At 39.7% G+C, this 19,553-nt stretch overlaps 1 protein-coding gene across 7 annotated transcripts in view; it reads left to right on the top strand.

Annotated features, from left to right (window-relative positions):
• The window catches only part of LOC129779948 (FERM, ARHGEF and pleckstrin domain-containing protein 1), a 163,922-nt gene that overhangs the window by 119,126 nt on the left and 25,243 nt on the right, over nt 1–19,553 (top strand). For 3 of the 7 annotated variants that reach the window (XM_055787740.1, XM_055787737.1, XM_055787738.1), the window contains exons 3-9: nt 6,990–7,320; nt 7,384–7,507; nt 7,576–7,819; nt 7,892–8,052; nt 11,519–11,593; nt 18,610–18,722; nt 19,098–19,442. In XM_055787740.1, coding sequence (XP_055643715.1) covers nt 6,990–7,320; nt 7,384–7,507; nt 7,576–7,819; nt 7,892–8,052; nt 11,519–11,593; nt 18,610–18,722; nt 19,098–19,442 — 1,393 coding nt within the window. Of the gene's footprint in view, nt 1–6,989; nt 7,321–7,383; nt 7,508–7,575; nt 7,820–7,891; nt 8,053–11,518; nt 11,598–18,609; nt 18,723–19,097; nt 19,443–19,553 lie in introns of those variants that run through there. The other 4 variants (XM_055787742.1, XM_055787741.1, XM_055787743.1 and 1 more) reach the window with 3 other exon arrangements.

Genomic DNA, 19,553 nt, shown 5'->3' with positions numbered 1-19,553 from the left:
ATAAAACAAATGTTGCTAAGAAAAAGTCATCTAAGCTTGAGAGAGTTATCCCGTAAATTAAATATCTATCACAAAACCGGCCGTCATGAAAATGACGCATCACTAGTGCCAAAAAAGCTCCATTCTCTTCGCAATCGCAATCAAGTTGTTGCTAATTGGATCAACAAGAAGTGCTGTAGTGTGAAGTGTTTACTGCCGATGTTTACAAACGTGAAATGAACAAATTGAATGACAAGCTGTTGTGAGAAAGACCAGTAAAAAAAGGTTATTCTCCTATTCTCCTTCGACCATACCCCGGAATACCCGTCAAGGAAACATTGATGCACCAAGGAAACACTCTGATCGATGCAGCACAATTCAAGTTTTTTAAGGATTCCAAATATTTTTAAATATATTAAAATTATATGCCGAATATGTTCAACATTCATTAGGGAATGTTTTTTTTTGTTGAAATAGCGATATGGAATTGGTTGTTTGTGCTAGCTGAAGGGCTCAATTGAATACGTTAGACACCTTAAATTTTATCATCTCTCTGGCGATTTACGGATTTCGTAGCGAAAGAAGCGTTCATCTTTTGAAGCCAAGAATGAATCCAGCCTATTTTTGATACCCTGTTCTGATTCGCGTATGCTATTCAAAGCGTTTTGCATCGATCGAAACGAATGGTAGTCGGAAGAGGCAAGATCATGGCTATAAGGTGGGTTAACTAGGATTTCCCATTCGCAATTGTCCAAGTAGTTTTTATCTCCAACAGCAATGAGGCCGAGCGTTGTCATTATGGTACATGTCGACTCGTGTCTGGTCGCATGATCTAGACGTTTTTCGGCAATAGCTCGCTTTAACCGTATCAATTGTTGTCTGTGGAAGTCTCCATTCATCGTTTGACGATATTTTAGCAGCTTATAATGGAGCATACCCTTTTGAGTCCACCATATGCAGTGTATCACTTTGGCACAGGATATTCGGCTCTGGCGTTATTTTGCGTTTTGGATTGTCGTTGTAAATCCATTTTTCATCCCCGGTAACGATTCGATGCAAGGAAGGCTTTCTTTTGTGTCGTACAAGCAGTATCCCGGACATGCAAAATCGCCGCTCGAAATCTTTCGCTTTCGTATAGCTTTCGTATAGCTTTCGTATTCGTATAGAACATAATTTGCTTGCTTTTGGATCATTTAAATATAGCTTGTCGAGTTACTCCCAATGATCCTGCAAGCTATATTTATAATCGACACAAATCTTGATCTGTCCCTAATTCTGCATCTTCAAACTTTTACGGTTAACACTAAAACCACTACATTCAAATCGTCCGAACCATTCCCTACAAAATCTATCCAATGGCGCAGAATCACCATAAACTTCCACTAGCATTCGATGCTCTTCAGCTGCGCATTTCTACCATTGGAAACAAAAAATCTAAACTTGTTGTGCAAAACTTAAAGATTTGTAAACAATATTTGGTTGACAGATTTCAGGCTTTAGATTAAGCAGAATTGAGCTGTCTTGTGGAAATGGAACGAATCAAGTTGCAACACCCAATATAATTAGAATATGGAATCAAAGTCTGCGAGCAAAATCTGTAAATCCGAGCTTTCGACTTGGAAATGTTTGCTCGATAGCTTGAGTCTCGAATTCCACCCTAGAAGAAAACTTGAATGTTGAATATGAGTCTTTGAATATGATATCTGAAACCCGAAACTCGAAATTTCTTCAACGTTTTTTTCTGAATCTCGTATGAATAAACCTGAAATTACAAACCGGATCTGAACTCTAAGCTCAAAAGTTTTCCATAGTTTTTTCGGTTAAAGCTAGAGGACTCTATATTTTTTTATATTTTTTCTTGAAAGTTGAGGTTTTTTACATAACTATATTTAAAAATCAAAAAAGTGTCTTTTTTCGTTTTTATATTATGATTTTTTTAATTAAACTTGTTTGCAGTCTTCGTTAAATATTCCTATGCAACTAGATGAGATCTATGCGACTAGAATCCAATTGTTTCGAAAGCATGAAGTAGCAGGTAGGCTTCAATTTTATGTGTCGATCATCTGAATCGGCCCAGTTTATGATTTTTGGAAGAAAAGGCAAAAATGATTTTTCGGACCACCCTAAAATGGAAATGGGCACTTTGATGAAAAAAATGAAAAAAGCAGATCTAATATTTTGTGATAAAGAACAAATCTACCACTTTTCACGAAAATCTGAGAACCACTATACCGGTTAGACATGGAATAACTGTATATTTCATCGGATTTTGCGCTATAGAGAGCAATATGAGCGAGCGGAACAAGAGACACAGTGCAAATAAGCACGCATTAATACTTTTCGCATACTTTGCCACATGCACGGCCCAGACCGTGAAAGATATTGATTCACGTTCATTTTATAATCAAGTGTAATATTATCACGCATTTCAGGAACAGCCTAAGTGGCTATGTGGATAACGAGGTCGTGCAAAACATCCTTGCGTTCCAGCCGGTGTTGGTTCGATCCCCGTTTACATCGTTAGGACTTTTTTGTTTCCAGTCTGAGTTTGTCTCAGTCTGAGAAAAAAACCTAAGGTGCGTTTATTCATTCATTTCACCTTTCAGCACACGAAAAAGCCTTCTTTTTTTGCCGAAGATGAAATGTTTTCTACCAACACTAATTTGGGTGTGGTCGTTAAAATTCGAAGAAAGCTATGTATGACTCGGATCATTAGACTGCAGGAAGAGATAGTCCTTTCCTATTCCTGTTTTTATTATGGACTCTTGTAGACTATCATGTACTATCATTCTTGTAGAGACCTGATGTACGCACGGGCTGTCTTCATTTCGTTCATTCGGACCAAACATTCATTGCTTTATCACAGTGAATCGTTGTTTATGATTGAAAATGATTAATTTCGGAACTGACTGATGTACGGTAGTTTGCGTGCGAAGATGCTTTCCAACCGTACAATCAAAGATGAGGATTTTCTCTAATCGATGGACCTATTTGCAGGATGGTCGTTGCGTTAGCAGGATATGGTCCGTTTCTTCTAATAGTGAATTCGTTTTTAAAACCGGATTAGTTCCAAGCTGACTCTGTAATAAAAAACCTTCTCGGGTTTACTAATGAGGCGGTTTGTTGGTGTGCGTTATATAGTCTGATTTGTTCATATTTGCGATAACAAATGTACAGTGTCGACGTCTAGTGGCGATATTAGTGCTTGGGAGGTAAATTATTCTCTATCAGATCAGAAACATCAAGTGCAGTGGAAAATTATAAAAGTTTGAATGAAAATTTCTACTTCATGTTGTTTGATTACCTATCACATGTAGTCCTGACATTTACATAACCATTTGTCGATACATTTCCTGTTTGTTCCACAAATAATTACCATTATAATATAAAATCATCATCAGACACAGTTTTCGTTTAATATGTTTTTGCAATTACGAAAAAAAAACTCTTATTTCATCAGGTAAAATATATATTCAATACGTAAAAGTATGTTTTTTATACCTAATCCTTTTAAAAACATGTTTATTCCACCTGAAAATCAATAATTATTTTCGCCTTCCTATGGAAGCACACGAAACTTACTGCCGTCTACGCGAATATACTCTTCAAAATCAGAATCCGAATTGGATTACGATTCCAATAATACAAAAGTAAAAGCAGCAGGTTTTTCATTTCCGTAGTCTTTGTTTTAAAATTTTCCAAAACAATATTCGGAACTACACAGTTCAGTATAGTTGTATAGAAGAATCCAAGTGCGAACTCGTGGAACATCTCAGTGCAACATCTCCTGGACTAATGCCATTCTTTATGATATGCCATCCACACAATACTTCTAAGCCTGAAGTTTGAAGCCTGCAAAAAAAAGTAGAAGAGTCTGAGCCTAGGGGCACGGACGGAAGTTTGACGTAGGACTGTGATTGTTCCAGAAATCTGTTAGTTTAACCCTATTGAAACTCCAAATAGTAGCCATGGAAAGGGCCGTTTGTTATATGTACTCATAACCTTCAAACAGTTTGTAACAAACAAAAAAAGAAAATCAGCTTCTGGTAGGAACTGACTAACTGAAAATGATTAATGAACATCATTCTGACACATAATAGGGTGGAATGGTAGATGGAGAATATGAGGATCGGTAAATGAAAAAAATATATATCGTCATTGATTACATTGAATTTGAAGTTTATGGGGAAGAAACAAAAAAATAAGTTGAAGATACTTACGATTTCGTGATATTTTGAGGTAAAATACACATGAAATCATGAAGGTGCTTCATTTCTTCTATTGTGTTATTGTGTGTCATTTCATTGATTGTGTTATTCTTATTATTGACAGAAGCTTTTTCGGTGAAACAGTGTTCGTTTGCAGACTATCACAATCAAGTTGTATTGGTTCTACTGCTCAATCTATCATAGAAGGAATTAAGTCATTGAGAATTATGAATATGATTCATGAAGATTATTAATATTTTATTTCGTTTCATTTTTGTGATGCGATGTAATGCCGATCTCAATAAGTTCTCACATTATGATCGCTACCATCCTCCTAGTATTGCTATAATTTTTCGCTGTAAAATTGGCGATCTAACGCAAAACGTGTTTCGAAGGTAGTTCTCACATGCAGGAACCATGCATTTTTCAACTTGTTTTTGATTTCTTCCATACTCATCGCAATCAAATAACCTGTTATGACTATAACATTGTGATTTATGGAAATAACTACAAACCTTCCATAAGCTCTCATTGCAAAATTTAACCATCATCACTTTCACCGCAGAGCTACCTAGGTGTAGATTTGAACGTTAGATCGCCAATTACCCATGTTTTCGCAGCCCGGAAGACACTGCCTTAAGATGTTCGTCATCCCGTCATATATGCATGGGTGACACTTTCCTCGTTGCTTTGATGAAATCTTGCATGGTATTTGATTGATGCATGAACTCTTGAATCTTGATGTTGCACACAATTTTGTGTTGCATACAACATTCATGGGAACGAAGGTGAAAGATAGAATGTATAATACATGATTTATCTTCGCCTCCGCTCGCAAAACATACCTCTTTTGTTTGTTAAATTTCTCACATGTTTTATTATTTCGATTGTTGATGTTGAAGCGAAAAAAATGCTGGATAAATTTGCCGTCTAATGGTTTGTATTATAACATATATCATAAGAACGATTCTGCGTAATATGCATTTGAAAACTCTTAATAGACGTTATATTTTTCGTAGAGTGACCCCCTATATAGAAATCAAAGACGTAGTCCTACGTCAACAAAGAAACAAAGAACTCTCGGATGGAAATCGAACCTGAACATTTTTTTTGACGTTTACTTACAATAGGTTTTTATGATTTGAATTGAAATAAAATGACAGATCCGTTTATGTTGGCATGTGACAACTCTATAACCAAGGGGTACGTGAATGTTCAGCTACGATATGACTTCCAAATATCTTTGCGTATTACAGTTACAGTCGTATTAGATGTCAAACTAGTGCAGAGCTCTCATTTTATTTTTATTTCTTTTTGGAGTTCGAGTGATTCTACCTGAACTAACCCCCAAATTATTTTTGGAAGACTTCATTGGTTTTTTTTCTCTATAATTTCTTTAATAAATAGTCAAATTACCGTCATTTATGGTAACTTCTTCTCAACAAAAACGATGTTCTCTTATTCTGAATCACTCACGAAAAGGTACGAGTAAACAATATAAAAAATACATAATTGCGCCATAAGCGCAAATAAAATATTATTTCTCTGTTATCTGTTTCCGTATCAAAGTCCCTTCTTCCACTCACACTTCTTTGAAAACCCTCGGAGACGACTGAGACACGACAATGTTCTTCCGAGTCTCGTTAGAAATGCGCGCGCTATTCTAACTATACCGTCCGTTGGTAAACATTCTTACTCCACGATAACCGTTCATTAGACTTTCAGTCGACACTTTCCGTCATGAATAATTTAAGCGAATAAAACGAGCCCAAACTCTCTCGTGTTATGGTATTTTTTTCCTTCTACCTTATGGGCGACGTGATCTGCCTGTCGACCAGCTCGTTTGCTCTCCACGGATCGCTGCTGCGACGAAGATGGGTTACTTTCTCCGCCGCGCCCAGACGGAACCCCACGAGGGCCCCCCGACAAGATCCAGGCGGTACACGGCGACGGTGTGTAAAGATAATATGCAAAAATTATAAGCCTTGCAGGTGTGTAGCGTATATTCCGTTGCTTCAGGCACGAGAGAACACGGATGAAGAAATATTCTCGACTCGATTCCTTTTTTCGTTTGGCTGTGCCGCAAAGAACCAGAGGTGGAAAAATATCGATACAATAATAAAAAAAAACTGACTCACATCTTATCCAGATTCAAGCAACCGTCATGAAGCACCTGGAGCTGAGTTTGATTGATGTGTTTTGCTCATAAAATGATTCCACTGAATTTCAATCTCCTGTGTCTCGAGGCGGATCAAATTTGACACGTGCTGCATTGATTATTAGTGCAATGTTTTCGATGTGTGAAGTTTATTCAGCCCACGGAAAACATTGATATACGATTTCATTTTTTTTTTGTTTGTCCGATTCGAATGAAGACTGTCAAGAGATGCTGGCAAAAGGTTCGGATGATACGGGGACGGGAAATTGAATCCGATTAAATTAATTAGCGATGTCAAGTTTAGTAGAGACGTTTTTTTCACCTTCATTCATTTATTAACACTCTCGATAATCAATTAATGACGGTGTGAAAATTCAATCTCTGTCTGTCGATCTTTTTCCACACCCCATCTGATTGCCTGTCCCAGTAGCTCCGAAAAGGCGGGTAGCTTTCGGACTAATTGAAAAGAAATTGATTGTCATCACTCGTTGAGTGCACCCGTGGGAGATACGAGGATTACCATAAATTTCATGTTTCTCGTTCCTCGTCAAATCATAACAGTTAATCGTAAGCGCGCAGACTTTGGTTCTAGAGGGAAAACTAATTAATTTCATCTTTTTTTATCTCTTTTCTCACTTTCACAGGCCAAAGCCCTCGGCAAGGTGCTCTTCGAGCAGGTATGTCGACAGTTGAATCTGCTGGAGGCAGACTACTTCGGCCTGGAATACCAGGAGGCACAGTCAGGAACAAAGTACTGGCTGGACCTGGAGAAGGCGCTGAATCGGCAAGTGGGCCTATCACTCATCGAACCCATGCTACGATTTTGCGTGAAATTCTACACACCAGATCCGCTGCAACTGGAGGAGGAATATACCCGCTATTTGTTCTGTCTGCAGGTCAAAAGAGATTTGGCCACGGGCAGCCTGCAGTGCAACGATAACACAGCCGCTCTTATGGCTAGCTATATCGTGCAAGGTGAGTGAGCTAATTATTTTTTTTTCCTGTTAACATTGAATTAATCCTCCCCTCGTTTTTCAGCCTCTTGCGGCGATTATGCCCCAGAAGACTACCCGGATCACACGTATCTGTCATCGTACCGCTTTGTGCCACAGCAGGATTATACCATGCAGCGGAGGATTATGGAAAATCACAAGAAGCACATGTGAGTGTGACTCGCATTCGAACCAACATTTCTTGTGATGTTAATGTTCTCACCTTTTTTCCACGCAGAGGGCAATCCCCGGCAGAGGCGGATCTGAACCTGCTGGAGACGGCACGCCGCTGCGAGCTATACGGCATGAAGATGCACCCGGCCAAGGATCACGAGGGTGTACCGCTGAATCTGGCCGTCGCACACATGGGCATCGCCGTCTTCCAGGGCATCACCCGGATAAACACCTTTTCGTGGGCCAAGATTCGCAAAATTTCCTTCAAGCGGAAAAAATTCCTCATAAAGCTACATCCGGAAAATTATGTACGACTGGCGATGCGGAGTGTATTGCTCGGGGCAACATTTTGATTGAATATTTTCGGTGATTATTTTTAGATGTACCACAAGGACACGGTGGAGTTCTTCTTCGAGGGACGCAACGAGTGCAAAAATTTCTGGAAGAAATGCGTCGAGAACCATGGCTTCTTCCGCTGCTCCGCGGTGCAAAGCGTACAGCGACGGAAGGCACGTGTGTTGTCGCGGGGAAGCTCGTTCAGGTGAGAGTGATGGTTATTCACTTGGGTATAATTCGCATTTTGCGGAAAATCCACTGAGTTATTCATGGCTATTGATCTACCGCAAGCTCTGTTACGAGAGATGTAATTCGGTGCTGTTGCAGATGTTTTAGATAAAACTCAAAATTAAGATGCAGTCAATGAAAACATTAATGTGAAAAATCTGATTTGTGCTGGATTGTTACCAAGAAGCTTCAGATAACGTTTGCATTAAAAAAGGACTTTTTTCGGATGGTGATGAAAAAAAAAACCAAGACAGAAAATTGAGATCTTACGCTTCAGGTTTGCCCAAAGTTTCTCGATGGGAAGCAGCTGGGGGACACTGGGCGGGTTTACCGACTTGGGTATCACATCGATATTCAGCCGCTCCGTCTCCTCTAACGATCGCTTCGAGTAGTGGACCGACGCCAGATCCGGCCAGAACACCGCGTCTTCGCCCTTATGGTATTTCTTGATGAACGACGCAACTTCCCACAGGCACTTCGTACTATAAATTTCTCCGTTCACATCCAGTCCGGAGCTAAAGAAAAACGGCTTCGACATCCCCTTCTCGCTGATTGTCAGCCACAGCAGCACCTTCTTGGGGAACTTGATGTGTGAAATAAACTTCACTTCGGAGCTCACTTCCTTCGTGGGGGAAGTCAAATACGAAGTGCTCTGCCAGTCAGCATCCTTCCGAGCTTCTTGTCGCTCAGGGTCGTCGGTCGTCCGAAACCGGGCTTTCTTTTGGTGCTCTGATTGTTGTCCAATAGTGCCAAGATGTTGTGGTCCACAAAGTGCCGCACGATGTCCGTTTTCGACGCGGCGGGGTACCGTTCTTTGAACGCGCACACTTCCGAACGGAGTAGCTTCACTGTTTTCGCCATCACGGTTAGAGTTCGACTGATAGAGCTGTCAATTTTTTTTCTGCTGACTCATGGGTTACTATGATTGATGCTGCATGGGTAGTTTCGTCAGTGCGTTTGAAGATAAACCCATGAAAAATCGGCAATTTTTGTCCATTTTTTTACTGCAAACATTACAATACTTTGAATTTCCCCGCTGTTTGGAAAATTGCATATTTCACAGTGCATGAATGATTTGAATACCGCATTAAAGCAGGAAAAACTCAAAGCAAAGCTTATTTTGTTCTACTTCGACAGAGTTTAGTTTTCATTGAATCACGCCGAAATGTGAATGCATTGACTAGATCCCGTTGAGAGGAAAAGGCGCCTTGCTCGCGGCACGCTGAAGAACAAAACCTAAAAGTCGTATAAATATAATCTATAACATGATTCGCAAAACGTGATACGGATTCTACGGTAGTAACCTACATTAAACACAACATGATTGATATAAAATCCGATCGCTATAGCTTTAAGGAAGACCAATTATACTACATGGGCTGAAAAGTCCCGGGGGTTTTCAACAGATGGCGCCACTAAAATGAACAGGATTCATTTCGAACGGTTCATCTGTCACTAGCTTTTGTGTGAAGTTTCATAACATTTCGTTTATTTATCCACAAACTACAGTTCTTTAAGTGTCACTACCTGATCATTTGTGTAGAAAATGAAAAAAGAGGAATATCGTATTTTGTTCAAAAATTGTTTTTTTGATGAGAAAAACTCCTGAACAATCAATGCAGTGGTTGACGAAATGGTATTCCACATCTGCTTCTTCGAGAACAATAGTTTATCGGTGGTTTAGTAAATTTAAAATGGGCCGTACAAGCACCGCAGATGCACCTCGCACTGGAAGGCCAAAAGTGTCTATGAATCCAGAAATCGTAAAACAAGTGCATCGAGTTGTTTTGAACGATCGTAAGGTGAAGTTGCGCAAGTTAGCTGAGGTCGTAGGCATTTCAAAAGAACGAGTGGGATACATTTTGCACGACATTTCGAACATTAAAAAGCTATCCGCGCGATGGGTGCCGCGTTTGTTGTCCGTCGACCAAAAATAGCCGATTTGGCGTTGTTAAAGCGTAATCGAGTGGACTTCTTTCGACGTTTTCTGACATTGGATGAAACGTGGATCCATTACATCACTCCTGAGTCAAATGGGCGGTCTGCAGTGTGGCACTGAGGCATATTTCGAAGACTTAGACGTTCCGTACTACAGAAAAGAAATCGAAATGTTGGAAACTTCGAGGGTTATACCAAGTGTATTACCATCGAAGGAAACTATGTTGATATTGACAATGAATAGTGGATCCAGAGATTGATCTCTCAATCGTCGGCCCGAATGTGACGATCCGAACATGCCGCCCGGTACAGGTCGATTGGTATCATTCGCCATAATGTAGACGCCCCTTTCCAAACAACCAAAGCAACAATGCAAGAACAAGCTGTGAAGTTCCTTCAGCGAATAATCATTGAACAGAAATCGGAGCAGACTACATTGTAATACGATGCTGAAACTGTAGATGATGCACCTTTTGGCTCAGATTGCTCAGATGCATTTTCTATGAAGAAGCACTTTGAGAAGTGGCTAAAAGAATCGAGTGTCCAGGCTTTAAAATCGAAGTTCACTCACTATGAAGCCGAAGTGATAAGGGGAAATTTCCATGAAGCAAGCACGGTCAAACCAACATCCGTTAACTTTGACCGAACTTTTGCACTATCTGGTCATTTTGAGAGCAAAACTCATTCTTAGGTCTTCATTAATGATCTTTGCGGGCTAGTAGTACCATCGATTAGCCAAAGGTTTTAATTTATTTAGTCTATAAGCATCGTGTTTATCGACTAAATAAATTGAAACCCCTATATAGATTATCAATATTTTTCAACATTGCAAAATAATTATCTAAATTTTGGGATTTCGCACAACAATCTTTCAACATCGAAAATACACGTTCAATTTCATTGTACAACTTCCTATATGTTGCAATAACATTGAGCCTCTATGGACCGCTTCAGACACAACGGGCATATAGTAATATATCGTTGGTCAGCTTCAACATCTCTTCTTCTTCTTCAATGGCACTAACGTTCCTAGAGGAACTTCGCCGTCTCAACGTAGTATTACTTGCGTCGTTTTTATTAGTACTTAAGTTGAGATTTCTATGCCAAATAACACGCCTTGAATGCATTCTGAGTGGCAAGTTCTAGAATACGCGTGATCACAGTGCAAGTCGGAGGAAATTTCTTTGACGAAAAATTCCCCCGACCAGAACGGGAATCGAACCCGAACACCCGGCATGTTAGTTATGACGCTAACCACTCGGCCAAGGGAGCAGCTTCAATTACATCTATAAGCTTCAACATACATCTATTATTGATACACAACATTTCGTTCACTTGTAATCAAGTGTTGAATAAATTCTCACGAAGAAGATTTCAAAGCAGCAAACCATTTTCAGCTCAATTTAAAAGCTTGTTAAAACCGAAACGAATTGATAATGAAATAGTATGACGATATGAAAAATCATTGGCAAAACTCTAATGGAACGTTTCTCTCTAACAAACAGGTACAGTGGCAAAACCCAGAAGCAGATCATCGAGTTCGTTCGTGGAAACTACGTGAAGCGACAGACCTTCCAGAGGTAAATACAAACTGAACTCAAATTAATTAGAAACTTATCCTGGCTTTCCCTAGACATTTTCGCATTCGCTCCTAACCAACACCTTTTCTTCTACTCCACTGTGCTATCTACCTGTCTCTCTTTCTCACTTTATCGCTCTATAAAAGTCTACCCACAAAACTATTTGTGATCTATTCTTTCGTCTACTCGTCTCCTCACCATACGTTACGATACCACCACCCCCACACACCACACAACGTATAAATTCCTTATGCTTGAAATCCCTCTACGCTTCCACATTTGAGTCCATACCGTACGCAACAGCGAAAAGAAAAATATCCCCCCAAGTAATGATGGCTTTTGTCAACTCTTTCGCTTTCGTTTTTCCTTTTTTACGTCGTTTGAATCTTAGTTCCTGGCCTGGTTCGTAGCATACATCATCAGTTTTTGTTACGATTTATTTTGTTTTTTTTTTTGTTTCGTGTTACTTCATTTATATATTTTCTGCTGGTTTTACTCTCATTGGAAGTACCAAACATATTTGAATCTCCCTCCATTATGCATCGAGCGGGTCGCCGCTTCACTTCTTTCGCAAATCCGGGTTTGATGAGTTCCTTTCGGAAATAATCGTATTAAATATATGGAGCATTTTTCACATTTCAATTATTGCATTTTGGGACAGGGCTTGGTTACGAGTTAGGTTCCGTTCGTTTGTTGAGTTGTTATTGGTCATTTTGGAACAATCTTCTATAAAACTTTATATGAAACAGGAAGAGGGTTTCTTTTATGCAGATGCAAATCGAAGCACCTGTCGATTGGTGTTTCTTTAGCGCACTAACTTGCTCTGAGAATGGGAAATTTGATCGGTCTCATGAAGTTAGGAATCGAAACGGATCTTTGTTGATGTTTGTTACAATCTTCTTCGGTTACTATTTGATTAGGCGACATTATCCTTTTATATTTATTTTGCATATTCATTTGTTTGTCGATTTATATTTTGAATGGTTTGAGGGCAACGAAATTCAGTTTTGCCATTTGTGATTTTGCTGAACTGTAAATAGATTCTGTCATCCACGAGTGTAAATACATATATGATAGCTATGGTTGAAAAAATGCACTTTCCATAGTTTCGTTAAGCGTTTGACGAATTACTGAATGTAATATGACGCACGGATTTGGACAGGAACCGTTCATAGAATCCGACGTTCAATCTCAATTCTTCTTGCATCAACCTTTGAAAACACACCATGGTTCGTTTGACACTATGTCTGATTATTATCGAGACAATATCTGGAATACCATCATGTGAATGCAAAGGGATTAGTTTGTTTTTCAGAGCGTTGTGTCCAATTTTTGACGAAGTTATTCGAGGATCATCTATATCGTGAATCGCATGTAATAGCCCTGTCCGATCCGACCAGTATTGCCAAATGTGCAGATTTTCTGGGAACCCGCCGTCGGAAGCGGCAGCCTTTCGCAAGCAAACCTGTGTTCCATCGATTGCCCGGTTAGTTTGAAACATAGGAGACGATCCTTTAGTTAGGTCGGCATACATTTGCCCGGTTAATTTTTGCACTGAAATACACATGATATATTTCAAAGCAAAACTTAACTGGGCAAACGTATGTTTTAAACTAACCGGGCAATCGATGGAACACAGGTTTGTTTGCAAAAGGCCTCCGCTTCCGACGGCGGGTCGGTGTAAAATTGCTCCGAAACACTGTAACAGAAAACCGAACATGAACGAACGGAGTTTGTGGGCAGAAGTGGGATGCATCATATAAATTGACAGTTCGTTCGTATTTCCGATGTTTCGTTTTCGATATTACTATATTTCCGAAAAAAATGACTCGACGACTGCAATTTTTTCGGATTATGAAAACCAACTCTGTTGCTTCGAAATAGGTCAGATACGACGCGATTAATATCAAGATATGAACATTTGACTAAACAGCATGGGTAAGCTCGGATCTTTTGTTAACTGTTTATATACAGACTAAATTTAGCAAGAGTACGTATAGGCATTATTAAATAGATGCATATTTTAGGTTTGAATGATATTTTATTCATGCAGAAATAAGTTTTGTTATAATTGTGTATGCAACAAATGTTTCAAGTGGTACAGATGAAAAAGCATGTTTGCCATTTTTCATCATAGTTAAGTTATTATTCTGCCAAGGTTACTTATTGTATTTTACGTTATTTCTAACTATATTGTTTGTAATTCCGAGATTTCAATTGCAGCTTCTACTTAATTGACTGTATCTAATCGGTTTCTATTGTAATTGTTTTTTTGCGTTGGTTTATCTTATCAAATTGTAATTTGTGTCTTTCTATTATGGCAACATACTGTTCTGCTACTCTTCGTCCAATCGTGTTAATAAAAAAAAGTTACCCTTCATGGCCTGTCCCAATTCACGATTTTCTGAAACTCACAGCAATACTTACATTAATACTATTAATACTATATACCTTTTTCCTTATGACCGGAGAAATCTGATGTTTCCCTATTAATTTTACCAAGCTGACTCGAGCATCGTTGTTTTCTGGATTCTCGAATAATGTGAAAGCAAAACTAATTTAATCTAACTCTCTTCACTTCTCATTCAGAATACAATTCCAATTCCATATCCATTTTTTGTTTCGTTTTTTGAGGTTATATACGGATGAAGTATTTTTTTTTTTATGCCGGAAAAATATGCTTTTTCGTTCTGATACGTCATGGTCAAATAGCGGTGAGCCCAAGCAAACGATTTTCAAGCCAAGGTTTATGTAGGGTGTTTGATGGGATTGGTAGGGAACTATCTACTAAGAGGTGCTCTCCTACTCCTTATTGAGATCTGTACTGTGCACAATTGGACCGTCTGAAGAAAGTAATCGTTCTAAAACCGGACAGCTTTAGTTAGTCGTAGTAGTATTGGGTTTCATCAAGACAACGTCAAGCAACACATGACAATTATGACCCGCCAGAAGCTCAGTTTGCTGGTTGAGTTTTGTTTTGAAATACAATACCGCGCCACAATATTTCTAGCCTACGCTACACTTTCTCTGAGTGGTAATTTCTGTTGCAGTAGTTTTCTGCAGCGTTTTATTTCGAGAACTGTTTTATGATATATGACTACTTTCTAAGCGAATTTCTAACTGTTTTCTTTTTATACAATAAATATCTTTGAGAACGGGGACCGATAGTGATGTTGTTCGAATGCTGTTCATACAGGCTGAACGAAAAGCATAGCAAGAACAATTTGGGGTTCAACGTGTTAATGTGTGCAAATATACTTTGACAAAAATAAAAACCTAGTCACCCTAGAAAATCATATTAAAAACACTCAAAACTCTTGAGTAACCCCTCGTTTTTTATGTTATGACAGTTAGAGCTGTGCGGTATTGTTAGCAATCGAAATTGAAGCGATGTAAACAAAGTCCCGTTTACATTGCATTAGCAATTGCATTATATAACGATTTTCTCAATTAAAAAAACAATATAGTTAAGTAAAAATAACAATTTTATGAGCCTTTATTATAGAAACAACATTTTTCATTGCTTTTCCATCATATTTAGCTGAATTCAATACATAAAACTTAAACATTTTGTTTCAATGGCACGCAAAATAAAAATAGAAAACAAGTATAAAAGTTTACTGAGATTTTACACTGCTGGAGCCCGAGTTCGAGAAATAACAAATCACACCATATAAGCAAAAAAAATTAAAAACATCAATATTTAGTGTGGCCTCCTGAAGCTTCAACGACCTGTTGAACATGACATACTATCGACCAAGTTCTGAAGGGCGTAAAATAAGTCTCCTTATTAGTGACATCATCTTTCACCATTTTGCTGTCGAGAATGGCCAAATTCCAACCGTTTCAGTTTGTTTTCTGTGCATGCATTTTTGTGAATCTGCTCTTGAGTCCATCCACCAACCACCACTCCGCCAACGAGAGGTTTTCCTGAATGACTTTGACTGATACTTTTGGAGATTTGTTCACTTCTGGGATGATTCCTCAATCCGTCAGGCTATCGATCTTCCGACGACGGCCTAGTCCGAATCTGTCAGCAAGCGAACCGTAAGCTTTGTGCTTACGGCTTTTGACGGCTTATTTCTAACTTCTCTGCAATTTTCCGCTGTGATATCTGCTACAATTATCCTGAACAACAAGATTTCGGATTTGCATGCTGATTTTCTTTCCACCCATTTTGATTTTGTTGAAAGTTCTCGAGTTTTATGTGCCATCGAAAACAATACTTTGTTTATGTCGCGTCAACTGAAACACTGAAAAGTTGTGAATAATATCGCACAGCCCTACCTGTCATAACATGTGAAAACGAGGGTTATTCAGATGTTTTGAAGTCCAGAATTGAAAAAAGCTTTTCAATACACAAGGTGGGCTTTTTTATGCCTATCACTGTACATTTATTTCGACTATAATCACGCGTATTATAGATCTTGCCACCTAGAATACATCCAATGCGTATTATCTGCCATAAAAATCTCAACTAAGTACTAAAAGAAGACGCAAATACTGACATTGAAGAAGAAGAAGAAGAAGATGAGGTTTTGTATAAAAAAGACACTCCTTCAAAATGGTAACAAGAAAATTATGCACTTGCTTCCTATGAGCTTCAATCCGATTTGCCGGGTGTTACGCGCGCGGTTTCGGATGGTAGACTCAAAAATTACACTGTTATTGTTGTTTTACTGTTCATGCTATTGCGCGCATCTGCGCATATCTACGATCAGTGAGTTTAGCGATGTTTGTGTTGGGACCGATCGATTGATCGCTAGGTATGTCCATGTTCTCAACATCTCCCATTCGCATGCAGCTGTACGAGCCTAGCCTTACCATCGTTTCGAAGGTGTGAAAAACGGCGAGGCACCTGGACAGCTGTTTTGGTTTCTGCATTACTGGGTACCTTAGCACAGAGGACGAATGGACGAAGATTCGTTGCTGAACTCCGCTGGAAAGAACTGATCACACCTTTACAAGACCACTCAACATCCAGCTTCAAGCGTTGTTGATGGTTGTCTGTTCTTCCCCCATGGCACCCGGCAGGCGAACGTTCTGTAGACTTCAGTGACTTGCTGCGTCACTTACAAGCATCGGTGACGTTTACTGATCACGGATTCTGGAATGTCAAATAAACTTTTCAGTTTGTTCACCGCATCATCGTGCTTAACCTCGATGGGGCTCATCGGCAGGATATGACTGGTGTACTTCTCGTGTTCTGATGACATAACTTCCTCAACAGCAATCTCATCCATACAAACCAGTAAACGTGATGTTTTGATCTGTACCAAAATTCGATGATAATACTCGCCAACCAATCAAGCATTTGCTTCGGGTTTGTCGGTTGCAACATTGCGACATTGTTGGGTCGGTCGATGGAACATTTTGTTGTTGTTGCTGAAACATCGGAGGCGAATGATTGCGACTGCTGTTGATGGGCATTTACTCAGGGCGGGAGATTTTACACTGCTGGATCCTACTGCAGTCCATTCCCCAGCATTGACTGGAGTTGCGGGTCAATTCCGGACGAAAACATATCGTCGTCGGTGAATTTCTTCCGCTTCTGGATCGATTGACCGCTAAGCATGTCTATATTCCCAATATCGGGCCTTTCTTTTAACTCCTACCATCAGGTGCTGTACAGTCAATGTCAGATTGCCTTAAACTTCTTCTCGCTTCCAACAGTTTTTGGATCGAATTCAGGTTCCGCTTCACGATTGCCTAATATTCCTTGAGCGCTGGTGTCTCGGAAGAGTGTTTGTCCCTGGCCTTTGATCCATAATCTGCTAGACATTCCTGGTTGCAATGAAAATATCGCATTTTAAGCCACAGGTACAGATAGCCTGCCAAATAAGATATTTTTCAGCGAACTGACTGCCTTGAAATTGCCTCCTATTTTTCCCGTGCCGGTTACCTGCCCAAGATACTTGAAATCTGTCTTGATGCATGTTTCGTCGTCCATCGCAACGCAATCGAACTCCGTCAGCATCGTCGTGTGCAGCTTCTGGGATCTTGTTTTTGCTGAGTGGTCACTTTTAACAATTTCGCCTCGGATCACTTCTTTTGCTTGGACGCCAATTAAACTGAAGAGTAAATGTCAAATCAAAACAGAGGCATCAATATGCACGCATACATCTATAATATGAGGGGTGTGTTGATCATTTTGATCGTATAACCCTTCTGGGGGCGGTTGTGGTGGAACCTGTTTGCAGGAATCTGTAGACGATTGCACCAGGCACCGACTACCGACTTCAGATCGTGACAAATTCATCGGGGCAGGTACATGAGCATGAGAATATTCACCTTTCCGATGACTCTCGAATCTTCAATTACAGTAAGGTAACTAACATACAGCTTCTAAGCATTCTCTCGCCTCCTCTTCATTTCTATATTTTGTCTATTTAGTGTGGTTCTAGTTTAAGGTTTTCTTCTCAGCAACTTGCCTTCAGATTACATAACTTGCTTCTTGTCGGAATCAATTTGTTTATTGCAATATCAGAAGTGTTCGATGATATTCTTACTAACAAACGTACGCAGTGTTTATGAACCTCTTCCATATGACAAATACCTTCGGTGTGTCACTGAAAATTGAAAAAAATATTCATTTCCGAAAACATGTCCGATTATTGTTTGTGATCATACCTCCACATAAGCTGTGAAAATCATACGATACTTTTCACTATCATCATCATAAGCACCACACATTCGCCTCGGAGTGTTCTCATTCATATGCTCACGCTCTCACCTCCCCTATCCGTTCCCCTGAAAAATAATAAAAACATTATCAGTATGTGTAGGTGAGCGCGCACCTATGTGTGTATGTGTATGTGTGGAACTTTTATTTTCTGTTGCCCCACAAATATTTCGACGATCACACTCGTTGGTCCGCCCCTCGTGGGCCGCGATTGGATCCACTTCGACTTCTCATTATCGTTATTATTCGTAAGTTTTTACACACATTGTTGCTCTATGTCTATTTTTCTCTCTCTTTCTTTGTGTTCTCTCTTTTTTAATCCAATTACAAACAGGTCTCAGTCTTTCCGTCAGGGTCCTCTGCATTCAAGTAACCGAAGTCAATCACGCACTTCATGTAATGTGAATCAAAGCATCTCGGCTCATCCTTTACTTCCGATCGAAACCGGTTTGTATTATTTTGTTTTTTGTTTTTGTTTTATGTTTTGTGGTTTTGTTTTGATTTAGTTTAGTTTTGCTTATATTGTACACTTGTCTTTTGTTATTTGTTTGAATTTTGTTTAGTTTCCAAATCCACCTTGTAGTTTTCTTTTTGCACCATTTGGTTTGAAAACATTGACAATAGCTTCGCAAATTAGCAAATTTAGTAGCCACTCACTGCGACATAAGAGAATCAAACCGAAACGACGTAGAGTATGTTACCTTGCATTTGTTTTGTACGTAATCGATTCGTTGATTTTTAACCGTTATTAGATGTGTGTTTTTAAGACTAGCATGGGGTCGGAGTTTGCGCTAATCTTGGGTTCTCTCTTGGCCTTTGTAGCGGAATGGGAGCGTCGCAGTCAGAGCAACGTCTTGAAGACGCCTTCTCAGATGAGGAAACCAGCGGATATGGAGGAGGATCACCGACCCGCCAGTCCTACCGGCCACAGTCGTTCTCAGCTCACGGAAGCCCAGGTGGAGACCTATCCGACGAGGAGCTATGCCCAAATGGGCCCGGGAATGGACTCATCCACGGCGGTGGACCAACAGCAGCTCCACCAGAACTCGAGCCGCTCTGTCTCTCCGGGGGGCACATGGAGTTCGCCATACCAGCACAGCAACAACAGCAGCAGCCATGCGCGCGAAGCCGATCGGGCTCGTGCACGTCAAGACGGTCACAGTTCCGGTAAGTACGAACCTGTCATAGTTTTCGCTGGAGATTTTGTATTTCGTTGTTTCGGAAGTGTTTTATTTTCACACGATTCATGTTTATCCTTGGTTTGTACACCCAGCTGTA

This window comes from Toxorhynchites rutilus, chromosome 3 (assembly GCF_029784135.1).
Source record: "Toxorhynchites rutilus septentrionalis strain SRP chromosome 3, ASM2978413v1, whole genome shotgun sequence".
Classification (NCBI taxonomy): Eukaryota; Metazoa; Arthropoda; class Insecta; order Diptera; family Culicidae; genus Toxorhynchites; species Toxorhynchites rutilus.
The sequence above is the reverse complement of the archived record's forward strand: the minus strand, read 5'-3'. Positions and strand labels throughout refer to the sequence as shown.